This window comes from Bos grunniens, chromosome X (genome assembly GCF_055505025.1).
Source record: "Bos grunniens cultivar Pamir isolate PY7600 chromosome X, Bosgru_T2T1.0, whole genome shotgun sequence".
Taxonomy (NCBI): Eukaryota; Metazoa; Chordata; class Mammalia; order Artiodactyla; family Bovidae; genus Bos; species Bos grunniens.
In genome coordinates, this window is record NC_141194.1 from 48,846,294 (window position 1) to 48,859,604 (window position 13,311).

The 13,311-nt window shown below is 38.7% G+C and overlaps 1 protein-coding gene across 1 annotated transcript in view; it reads right to left on the minus strand.

Moving 5' to 3' along the window:
- Positions 1–233: 233 nt before the first annotated feature.
- KLF8 (KLF transcription factor 8) overlaps positions 234–13,311 on the minus strand; it is a 348,523-nt gene continuing 335,445 nt past the window's right edge. The window contains exon 6 of the mRNA XM_086390158.1: positions 234–989. Coding sequence (XP_086246284.1) covers positions 808–989 — 182 coding nt within the window. The 3' untranslated portion in view covers positions 234–807. The remainder of the gene's footprint in view (positions 990–13,311) is intronic.

Consider the following 13,311-nt stretch of genomic DNA (forward strand, 5'->3'; position numbering starts at 1 on the left):
TTTCCCATACTGGTATGTTAGTGTGTGCTTTGAAAATTTTGTCCAAGTTTAACATAACAAAGAATATAACTGTGCAGAAAAATCTTTAATCCTGAAGGAGGAGGAGGAAGAAGAGGAAGAAAAGGAGGACAAGAAGATCCTTTCATTCCCTTTGATGGACTAAAGAAGCAAGAAGCACCAGCACTGTCTGAAAACCAAAATGTAAGAACAAATAGGATTGGTTTTACACAATCTTTGCTTTTGGTATGGGACTCAGTTTATTCACCAAGAATGCGCTCTATACTCAGGACCCAAATACCTGTAAATCTTATTAACCAACTACAATGGTATGCCCTCTTTTGCCTGGGAACTTGAAAAAAGTCATTTTAGGACACTACCAACCACATTGATATATTGATTCAAAAATATGGATAAGAATTCTATAAAACAAGAGAAAAATAAGAAAAAAAAGCAGCATATGTTTGTTCACAGCCTTGAATTTGACTCCTGTTTTCTTATTGTAGGAAAAATGTCCTATCTCATAATGGGAAGGGGAAGGGGCAACCATGGGTGCCACACCGGAATTCAACCCATGTGGAGGTTGAAAAAAATTGGGGATGAGACAGGGAAGAAATGAAGATGGAATATAAGGAGTCTCCACGAGAGATCAGCTATCTTTTCCTCCAGTCTCATCAGTCTGGGTCAGTGAGCTGTATCCCATCCCACAGGCAAGCTGAGTCAAAGAGGAAAAGATGGTTATGATCTTATAGCACACGGGCGTGTGCACAAAAGAGACCAGTGCAGCTCTTCTAGTGCAGTCTGTACCGCTTACACGGTGTCATGGCGCCGGCGGTGCAGAGACAGGTGGTCAGAGCGAGAAAAGCTACGATTGCAGTCTGTGCACCGGAAAGGCTTGATGCCTGTGTGCTTGCGGAAATGGCGGGTGAGCTCATCTGAGCGAGCAAATTTCCAGGAGCAACCATCCCAAGTGCATTTATAAGGCTTCTCTCCTAAAAAAGGAAATATGACAAAACAAAAGAAGTCAGATAAGAGATGTTTGGATACTGGAAAGATAACAGAGTACATAACCTTTTATTAAGGCTTTGGTCAAAAATATAAGCAATCAACTTCGAAGACTTTTCTCCTTCACTTATACTTAAGTCCCAAAGAAAAGCCACGATGGTTGAAAGGAAAACACATAGGCTGTGCCTCAAACTGGCCTTTGTTTAAATCCTGGCTATAATATATACTAGCTGTGTGACCTTAAATAAGTCATTTATCCCTGGCTGGGTCTCTGTTTTCTCATCTCTTAAGAGGGATAAAAATATCTTACAAGGTTGTTTGAAACATTTTATCTTTTAAACACAGGCAACAAATGATGAAATTGAGATCCAAACCCAAATCATTAATATTTTCCACTATACCACATGGTAGTAACTATATTTCCTTCCCTAACACTTCGCAACAAATGGTATGAAATAGAACCATACTCACAGAAAGAATGTGTGATTCACTGGGATGGAATCTCAGCTAAGACCTTTCTCCGTGAAAGATCAGAAACTCAATGGCATGGAATTGGGTGAGGAGAAGTGTCAAGTCATACTATTTGAAATAGATACACTTGAGCTATATATTGAATATATATGCTCATATATATATATATATATATATATATGAATGTATACAAAATTAAGTGAAAAAAGTAATATAAAGAACATTAACACAATATGACTCCCATAGTGGTGTATATATCACCTAACACATATGTATATACTCAGAAAAAAGGCAAGATCAATACACTGAAATGTAAATTATGAGAGGAATTAATAGTGAGTGAATATCCAGAAGGTGAGAATGAGAATGGTGAGAAGAGAAATTTCTTTTTTCACTTTGCACCTTTCTGTATTGTTGGAATGTTTTAAAAAATCATGGTATTGTATCTTATAATAAAAATTTTAAAGTAAAAAGACAAGAAGCTATATAACAAAAAATAAATATTAACTATGGTTAAGGTCATAGGATTAGGGTAATGACTATTTTCCTTTTAATGTGCTTCCCTATTTCCCATCTTCCATAATGACCATGTATAATCCTATAATCATAAATAAGTGACAATGAAGATACACATTAATTATAAAAAATCATTTATTTTTGGCTGTGCTTGGTCTTTATTGCTGCACATGGACTTTCTCTAGCTGCGGTGAGCAGGGGCTACTCTTTGTTATGATGTGTTCTCATTGAGGTGGCTTCTCTTGTTATGAAGCACAGGCCCTATAGTGCATGGGCTTCAGTAGTTGTGGCTCTTGGGCTTAGTTGCATGTGAGATCTTCCTAGACCAGGGATCAAATCTGTGTCCCTGCATTGGCAGGTGGATTCTTAACCACTGGACCCCCAGGGAAGTTCAAATGCATTGGTATTTTAATGGTTTGTCTTACTCTAGCTCATTCTTCCCTTTCTTCTTATAAATGCTCCAGAGTATTTTATGTTGTAGTAAATTCTGGTGGCAATTTGGTTTGCATATGTTGTTTTTCAGCTTACTGTTCAACACTTACCAGTCTTTCCAAGTGCTTACTAATTTAATTAACTGTGCAACTTTCAAATAATATGCAACAGAATGACATTCACTCTAACTCACAGTTGCAGCAAATACCAAGGCAACTATTTTGAGGATTCATTCAAATTACTGATAATTTCAGTATTGATATCAATTATTTGATACCAATTACTGATAATTTCAATATTCAGACATTGATGCATTAGCTGTTAAGAATAATGAGATAAGAGTTGGATGTATTGAAAACAAAAGATGGACAATCAAATGTTATAAAATGAAAATAAAAAGTTACTGAATAGCTAAGCATCACACACACACACATGCACAGTAGGATCCCATTTATATTTCTTCAAACTATCTACCTCTGTGTCTCTGTGTCTGTTTCTCGTGCTATTTCCTTCTCTCTTTCTCTCTCTTTCTGATGCACACACACACACCAAGCAAAGAGAGAAGATCTGGAAGATGACACAGCAAATTATCAACAGTAGGAAGGAGAATGAGACTTCAGGTGATGTTGAGAGTATGTAAATGGGATTTCAGTTTGGTCTATATAATTATATTCCATCACCACACCACCCAGCTATCACAATGCTATAAATTTTGTTGCAATATCTTAAGAATTTCTCCCGAGAACTTCTATATTCTCTACAATCAAATGAAGAAAATTTTACTTGTAAAGCAGTGAGACCTTCTGATCAAAAGAGCTCATTGGCTAGAATAAAAAGATTACAGCATTCATCAAGGAGACTAATTTTTCCTATTGCAAAAGCTGTTACTTTTTATTATCATTGAACTGGCTCCTGTTTGTGCCAATGCATTTCATGTGGCACAACTCATGACCTTCTTTAGTACATCACTGATACTGAAGAATAAACATACATAGGGAAATTAATTCATAATATAAATTATACATATTAGCTATGTGACAAAATAGGAAATAAATTCCAATGGTAGAAAATCTGTGGGCTAGTGTTACAGCATTAAGCTTGACACATGGGTAGGTTTTAGATGGGTAGAACAGAAGGCAAAAAGCAACCCAGTCAGTTGGGGGCATGGGCTGATAAAGAAGTACAATAAATGATGCATGGGGTCAGCCATACTAAAGTATCTTTACATAAATTTCATGAGATGGCCCTTATTACAAAGTTTAAACTAAAGAATTCAAAATTTAGCCTGAAATACAGTGACATACCAAAGTGGAGGACAGTGAGAATAGTCTGTTTTAAATATAGGCAATAAGGGGGATGCATTGACTATAAAGAATTTTAAAACAAAATAAACTATAAGTTTGCTCTTTATCACCATATTCCAATTGTAAGTCAATGATAAGATACTCCTTCCAGCTATGACAAACAGCTCCCACTGCCTTTTTCAGAAGGCAATGGTTGGAGGGAGGGGGAATGTGCAACACTAAACATTTTTAAACTCAAAAATGGCTTGATCATGTTGAATGTTGAAATGATCTAGCCATGATATGCAAGATGGATTACAATGGGTACAAAGCTACTGGCTTAATCTATTGTCTGGCACATATAGGTACTCAAAATATTTATTGAATTGATGAGGGACACTAGAGTAAATGTACCATAAGATTGAAATAAATAAAATCAGAAATAAAAGACAAGATATTACAATGGATGCATCAGAAATAAAAATTTTCAGAAAAGACAATTACAAATAACTATATGCCAACAAACTAGATAACTTATAAGAAATGGATAAATTCCTAGAAACATAACCTACAAAAAGTAAATTAAAAAAAAAGAAAACAGGAAGCCTGAATAGATCAATAACAAATAAAGAGATTAAATCAGTAATCAAAAATCTCTGAACAAAGAAAAGCCCAGGACCAGAATGCTTCACAAATGAATTCTACAAAACATTCAAAGATTTATACTAATTCTTCTTAATATCTTCCAAAAAATGGGAGAGGAGGGAACACTTCCAAACTTATTCTATGAGGACAGCATCAAACTGAATTCAACAGTACATTAAAAGGACTATGCACCATGATCAAGTTAGACTTATCCCTAGGATGATGCAAGGAATAGTTCAGGGTACTTTAATCAATCAATGGGATAAAACACATTACCACATTTAAGAAAAAATTTGCATGATTATTTTAATAGCTGCAGGAAAGCACTTGAAAAAGTTCGGGGGGGATTTTCAAGATGGCAGAGGAGTAAGACATGGAGATCACCTTCCTTCCCACAGATACATCAAAAATACATCTGCATGTGGAACGACTGCTACAGAACACCTTCTAAATGCTGGCAGAAGACCCCAGAGTTCCAAAAGGGCAAGCTAAACTCCACAGAATGAAGTAGGACAAAAGATAAAGATTAAAAAAAGAGACAAAGGAATTGGGATGGAGACCTGTATCCCAGGGAAGGAGCCATGAAGGAGAAAAAATTTCCACACACTCAGAAACCCCCTCACGGGCAGGGACAGAGAAGCTTCAGAACCTTAAAGGGGAACTCAGCAACAGGTGCTTGGAAGGCAAAATGGATAGAATTCACCAGAGTTGGTTGTCGATTAGCACATCCCAGCCCAAGACACTGTTTGCACACCTGCCATGGCACGTGGGGATTGGGTGCTGAGGCTCAGGCTTCAGAGGTCAGACCCCAGGGAGAGGACGGGGGTTGCCTGCCATGAATATAATTCTGAGAGGGCTAGTATGACACAGCTGAGGGATCCAGGGAAAAGCCTGAGCCTACCACAGGGGCAAGAGATAATTGTAATAGGGACCCTTTAACTCCACACAGATCACAGGACCCCACCTTTGTGTGTGCCAGAGGTGGGAAAAGCTGCAGCTGTGGACTTTAGTGCCGGAGGCTGAGATAACTGGCTGGCCACCACAAAGGTTGGCATGAGTGCTGGAGGCAGAACTAGCTACAACTGAAGTTTGAGATCCCAGAGGGGGATATGCCAGCCAGATGGCCACCACCAAAGCCTGCTCAAGTGCCAGAGGCAGGGGAAAAGATGCCACTACAGTCCTGATCCCAGTGGTTGCCGCTATCATCAAGCTGTGAGTAGCTGCAGTTCACTGCCCACACCTTTCTGGGAGGCTATGCAGCTTGGCTTGGCCGAGAGACACACAACATAGGGCCAATTCCCTGGGGGAGCCCGGGACCTGACTAAGGCAGGAGCAAATTCTTACAGGCCTTGGCCACCACAGGCATTCCCCTCACACACCAATTGTGTCTGTTGTAAACCTCTCCTTTTGCAGCCCAACTGAGTGAGTGAGACCAAATAAGCTGCCACTTTTGCCCCCTCTTATCTGGACAGGGAAAAGACACTGGGGGGCAGCCTACAAGCAGAGGTAGGGGCAAAACCAAAGCTGAGCACCTAGGGCTGTGTGGACAGAGAAGAGGCAGGGAAATAACTTCTGCAGCTTCAGGTTCACCAGATTAAATCCCCACAACTAGTTTGAGACTGTGGACTTAGGGGGCAATTGTGGACTTTGGAAGCAAGTATAAGCTGGAGTGAGGCCACATCTCAGTCTGAGCTGGCCCCACAGTGCCCACAGCAGATCCAGAGACCTTCCTAAAAATATTGGAGGACTTAAGAGTAGGCAGTTTGACTGGAGTTCACTGTGTGGTGAGGACAACAGAGGACATAGGAGGACATTCTTCTTACTACTACTCTCCTTCTATTTTTGTCTTTTTCTTTTTTGTATTCTTCTGTTGCTATTTTATTATTCCATTTTTTTAAGAAAAATTACTTAATTTTTTCCTTTTAAAATGCTTTTACTTTAAAATAAATTTTATTTTTCTCATTTACAGTACTTTTTTGTTATGTTGCATTTTTTTTCTATAGTTTTGGTTTTGTATTTTTGCTAATCTAGATTGTAGTATTCATTTTCACTTATAGGTTTCTTTATTGGTTTGATTGCTCTCTTCTTTTTTTGGTCCCTGTTTTTGTTCTTTTTTTCTAACTTCTTTGCTTTTTCTGAGGCTGTGAGTTTCTTTGGGAGTTCTTGTCTGTTTAGTGTTATTTTTAACTTTTGTCTTTGAGTTTTGTCTGTCCATGCTTTTCTTTGTTTGTTTGACTTCCTTATCCCCCTTTTTACTCTTTCTTCTCCTTTTTTCTCTTTCTTTCTCTTTCTCTTCTGTGCTGTGTGGCTAGTGGGTCCTTGGTGCTATAGTAAAGGATCAGGCCTGAACTTATGAAGTGGGAGACCCAAGTCCAGAACTTTGTACCACCAGAGAATTCTTGACACCGTGCAACATTAATCAACAAGAGTTCTCCTGAAGATCTCCATCTCAACAATAAGACCAGGCCCAACCCAAAGGTCAGCAAGATCTACTGTCAGACACTTCATGTGAAACTATAGAAAACAGTAATACAACTCTGCCCATTAGTAGACAGAGTACCCAAAGCCCTACCACACCAACAGATACCCCAAAACACACCACTGGATATGGCACTACCCTTCAGAGAGACAAGATCCAGTTGCATCCACCAGAATACAGGCACCAGTCCCCCTCAAGAGGAAACTTCACAAGGCATGGTCCAGCTCCACACACTGTGGGCAGACTCCACAAGTAACAGGAACTATGAACTTTTAGCCTGAATAAAGGAGACCTCAAACACAGTAAATTAAACAAAATGAAAAGGCAGAGAAATATGCATCAGGTAAAGGAATACAGTTAAAACCCATAAGACCAAACAAATGAAAAATACCTATTTTCACTCCACCTGAAAATAATTCAGAGTAATGAGAGTAAAGATGATCCAAAATCTTGGTAACAAAATGGAGGCATTTTGTTAAACAGAATTTTGTTTAACATTTGTTTAAACATTTCGATAAACAGAATTGAGGTATGGATTGAGAGGTCTTCTCAGGTGGCGCTAGTGGTAAAGAACCTGCCTGCCAATGCAAGAGATGTAAGAGATGTGGGTCCAATCCCTGGGTTGGAAAGATCTCCTAGAGGATGGCATGGCAACCTGCTCAAGTATTCTTGCCTGGAAAAGCCCATGGAGAGAAAAACCTGGCAGGCTACCGTCCATAAGGTCACACAGAGTTGGACATGATTGAAGTGACTTAGCACCTATATGAATTGAGAAGATAACAAGCACATAGAAAGAATAAAACATAGACAATCAGCAATGAACAACAAATAACTGAGATATAAAATACACTATAGGAAACCAATAACAGAATAACTGAAGCAGAAAAATGGATAAATGATCTGGATAATAGAATGGTGGAAATAACTGAAGTATAGCAGAATAAAGAAAAAAGAATGAAAAGAAATGAAGATAGTCTAAGAGACCTCTGTGACTACATTAAGTAAACCAACATTTAAATTATAGGAGTCCCAGAAAAAGAAGAGAAAATGAAAGGGTATGAGAAAATATATGAGATTATAGGTGAAAATTTCCCTAACATGGAAAAGGAAATAGCAACCCAAGTCCAGAAAGCCCAGAGAGTCCCATACAGGATAAATCCAAAGAGAAACACACTCAAACACATAATAGTCAACTAACAATAATTAAACAGAAAGAAAAAATATTAAAATAATCAAGGAAAAAGCAACAAATAATGTACAAGAAGATCCCCATAAGGTTAACAGTTTATCTTTCAAGAGAAATTCTGCAGGGCAGAAGGGAGTGGCAGGATATACTTAAAGTGATGAGAGGAGAAAACTTACAACCAAGATTACTGTATCCAGCAAAGGTCTCATTCAGATATGCTGGAGAAATCAAAAGCTTTAAACATAAGCAAAATTAATAGAATTCAACACCACAAATCCAGCTTCACATCAAATGCCAAAGGAATTTCTTTAGACAGGAAATGGGAGGAAAAAGATATACAAAAACAAAGTCAAATCGATAAAATAAATGGTAGATCATATATATCAATAGCCACCTTAAATGTAAATGAGTGAAATGCTCCCACAAAAAGACAAAGACTGGCTGAATGGACCCCTATGCATGCAATCTACAAAGATGAACCTCATACTTTGGGACACATGCAGACTGAAAGTGAGTGTCCAGAAAAAGATGTTCCATACAAATGGAAATCAAAAGAAAGAAAGAGTAACAATACTCATATCAGATAAAATAAACTTTAAAGACTGTTACAAGAGATAAGGAAGGACACTACGAAATGATCAACGGATCAATCCAGGAAGAATATATAGCAATTATAAATATATATGCACCCAACTTAGGAGGACCTCAAGACATTAGGCAAATGTTAACAAATATAAAAGGGGAAATTGACAGCAACACAATAATGGTGGGTGATTTTTAACACCCCACTCACACCAATGGACAGATCATCCAGACAGAAAATTAATAAGAAAACAAAAGCCTATAATGACACATGGGGCCAAATGGATTTAACTGCTATAATAGGACATTTCATCCAAAAGAAGTAGAATTCACTTTTTTCTCAAGCCCACAGGGATCATTCTCCAGGATAGATCATATGCTGCATCACAAATCAAGCCTTGGTAAATTTAAAAAAATTGAAACTGTATCCAGCATTTTTTTATCACTAAAATGCTATAAGACTGGATATCAACTACAGGGAAATAAAACTATAAAATATACACACACATGGACTCTAAAAAATACCCTCCTGAATAACCAACAGGTCATTGAAGAAATCAAAGAAGAAATAAAAATATATCTAGGAATGTATGACAGTGAAAACCTTAACTCAAAACCTATGGGATGCAGTAAAAGCACTGCTGAGAGAGAAGTTTATAGCAATATAAGCCTACAGCAAGAAAAAATAAAAACATCAAATAACCTAACATTAGACCAGTGCAGGTGATGAAATTCCAGTTGAGCTACTTCAAATCCCCAAAGATGATGCTGTGAAAGTGCGGGACAAAATACGCCAGCAAATTTGGAAAACTCAGCAGTGGCCACAGGACTGGAAAAGGTCAGTTTTCATTCCAATCCCAAAGAAAGGCAATGCCAAAGAATGCTCAAATTACCACACAATTGCACTCATCTCACATGCTAGTAAAGTAATGCTCAAAATTCTCCAAGCCAGGCTTCAGCAATACATGAACCGTGAACTTCCTGATGTTCAAGCTGGTTTTAGAAAAGGCAGAGGAACCAGAGATCAAATTGCCAACATCTGCTGGATCATTGAAAAAGCAAGAGAGTTCCAGAAAAGCATCTATTTTTGCTTTATTGACTATGTCAAAGCCTTTGACTGTGTGGATCACAATAAACTATGGACATTCTGAAACAGATGGGAATACCAGACCACCTGATCTGCCTCCTGAGAAATCTGTATGCAGGTCAGGAAGCAACAGTTAGGACTGGACATGGAACGACAGACTGGTTCCAAATAGGAAAAGGAGTACATCAAGGCTGTATATTGTCATCCTGCTTATTTAACTTCTATGCAGAGTACATCATGAGAAACGCTGGACTGGAAGAAACACAAGCTGGAATCAAGATTGCCGTGAGAAATATCAATAACCTCAGATATGCAGATGACACCACCCTTATGGCAGAAAGTGAAGAGGAACTAAAAAGCCTCTTGATGAAAGTGAAAGAGGAGAGTGAAAAGTTGGCTTAAAGCTCAACATTCAGAAAATTAAGATCATGGCATCCGGTCCCACCACTTCATGGGAAATAGATGGGGAAACAGTGGAAACAGTGTCAGACTTTATTTTTTTGAGCTCCAAAATCACTGCAGATGGTGACTGCAGCCATGAAATTAAAAGACGCTTACTCCTTGGAAGGAAAGTTATGACCAACCTAGATAGCATATTCAAAAGCAGAAACATTACTTTGCCAACAAAGGTTCGTCTGATCAAGGCTATGGTTTTTCCTGTGGTCATGTATGGGTGTGAGAGTTGGACTGTGAAGAAAGCTGAGCACAGAAGAATTGATGCTTTTGAACTGTGGTGTTGGAGAAGACTCTTGAGAGTCCCTTGGACTGCAAGGAGATCCAACCAGTCCATTCTGAAGGAGATCAGCCCTGGGATTTCTTTGGAGGTAATGATGCTGAAACTGAAACTCCGGTACTTTGGCCATGCGAAGAGTTGACTCACTGGAAAAGACTCTGATGCTGGGAGGGATTTGGGGCAGGAGGAGAAGGGGACGACAGAGGATGAGATGGCTGGATGGCATCACTGACTCGATGGACATGAATCTGAGTGAACTCCGGGTGTTTGTGATGGACAGGGAGGCCTGGCGTGCTGCAATTCATGGGGTTGCAAAGAGTCGGACATGATTGAGCGACTGAACTGAACTGAACTGAACTGAACTAGAAAAAGGAGCACAAAAATCTCTAAAGTTAGTTGAAGGAAATAAATCAAAAGATCAGAGCAGAAATAAATGAAATAGAAATAAAAAACAACAGCAAAAATCAATGAAACTAAAAGCTTTTTATATGAAAAAATACACAAAATAGATGAACCTTTAGCCAGACTTATCAAAAACAAAAGGGAGAGGACTCAAATCAATAAAATTAAAAATGAAAAAGGAGAAATTACAACAGAAAAGGTGGAAATACAAAGGATCATAAGAAACTACCACAAGCAACTATATGCCAATACGGTGGACAACCTAAAAGAAACGGACAAATTCTTAGAAAGGTACAACCATCCAAGACTGAAACAGGGAGAAATAGAAAATATGAACACACCAATCACAAGCACTGAAATTTCAAACTGTGTCAAATTTTTCTAGCAACAAATTGCCCAAAGCCTGATGATTTCACAGGTGAATTCTACCAAAAGTTTAGAGAAGAGCTAATATCCATTCTGGGCCTCCCTGGTGGCTCAGATGGTAAAGAATCTGCCTGTACTGTGAGAGACCTGAGTTCAATCCCTGGGTTGGGAAGATCCCATGGAGGAAGGCATGGCAACCCGCTCCAATATTCTTGCCTGGATAATTCCATGTGCAGAGGAGCCTGGCAGTATACAGGCCACTGAGTCATAAAGAGTTGGACATGACTAAGTGACTAAGCACAGCACAACAGCTCTCTTACTCAAACTCTTCCAGAAAATTGCAGAGGAATGAAAACTCCCAAACTCATTTTACAAGACTACCATCAGCACCCTAACACAAAAACCAGACATAGATACCACAAGAAAGATAGTAACAATAACCCTGTGTATGAGACAGCAAAAGAGACACTGATGTATAGATCAGTCTTATGGACTCTGTGGGAGAGGGAGAGGGTGGGGAGATTTGGGAGAATGGCATTGAAACATGTATAATATCATGTATGAAATGAGTCGCCAGTCCAGGTTCGATGCATGATACTGGATGCTTGGGGCTGCTGCACTGGGACGACCCAGAGGGAGGGTATGGGGAGGGAGGAGGGAGGAGGGTTCAGAATGGGGAACACAGGTATACCTTTGGCGGATTCATTTTGATATTTGGCAAAACTAATACAATATTGTAAAGTTTAAAAATAAAATAAAATTAAAAAAAAAGAAAATTACAGGCCAATAACCTTGCTTAACATGAATGCAAAAATCCTTAACAAAATACTAGCAAACCAAATCTCAAAACACATAAAAAGGATCATATATCATGATCATGTGGGGTTTATCCCAGGGATACAAAGATACTTCAATATACACAAATGAATCAATGTGATACATCATATTAAGAAACTGAAAGATAAAAACACATGATCATCTCAATACATAATACCAAGAAAGCTTTTGACAAAATTCAACACCCATTTGTGATGAAAAATTCTCCAGAAAGTAGGCATAGAAGGAACCTACCACAGCATAATAAAAGCTATATATGACAAGAAAGAAACAAAGTGAAGTTGCTCAGTTCAGTTCAGTTCAGTTGCTCAGTCTTGTCCGACTCTTTGCGACCCCGTGAATCACAGCATGCCAGGCCTCCCTGTCCATCACCAACTCCCAGAGTTCACCCAGACTCATGTCTATCGAGTTGGTGATGCGATCCAGCCATCTCATCCTCTGTCGTCCCCTTCTCCTCCTGCCCCAAATCCCTCCCAGCATCAGAGTCTTTTCCAATGAGTCAACTCTTCCCATGAGGTGGCCAAAGTACTGGAGTTTCAGCTTTAGCATCATTCCTTCCAAAGAAATCCCAGGGCTGATCTTCAGAATGGACTGGTTGATTCTCCTTGCAGTCCAAGGGGCTCTCAAGAGTCTTCTCCAACACCACAGTTCAAAAGCATCAATTCTTCTGTGCTCAGCCTTCTTCACAGTCCAACTCTCACATCCGTACATGACCACTGGAAAAACCATAGCCTTGACTAGACGGACCTTTGTTGGCAAAGTCATGTAACACAGGGGACCCTCCCTTGTGTTCTGTTATGACCTAGAGGGGGTGAAAGGGCAAGGGAAGGAAGGCTCAAGAGGGAGGGGATATTTATATATAAATCAGTCATAATAATTATATATATATATAATAATTATGACTGATTCGCTTTAATATAAGGCAGAGATCACCACATCATTGTAAATAAATTATCCTCCAATAAAGAAAAAGAAAAAAGTTCAAAATCCATTCATAATTAAAATGTTCAACAGAACAGTTATATAGGAACTTCATACAATTTATATGTGATAACAGGTAACATAATAACTGATAGGAAAAAAGTTAAAGCTATGCTCTAAGATCCAGGGCAAGGTAAGGCTCGTGAATCTTCCCATTCCTTTTTGACATAATACTGGAATTCACAGATAGAGCATTACATAAGAAAAGGAAATAAAAGGTAACCAAGATTCTCAGCAGAACTATCAAAGAAATGAAAATCAAAACTACAATGAGGTATCACCTCACCCTAGTCAATATAACCATCATCA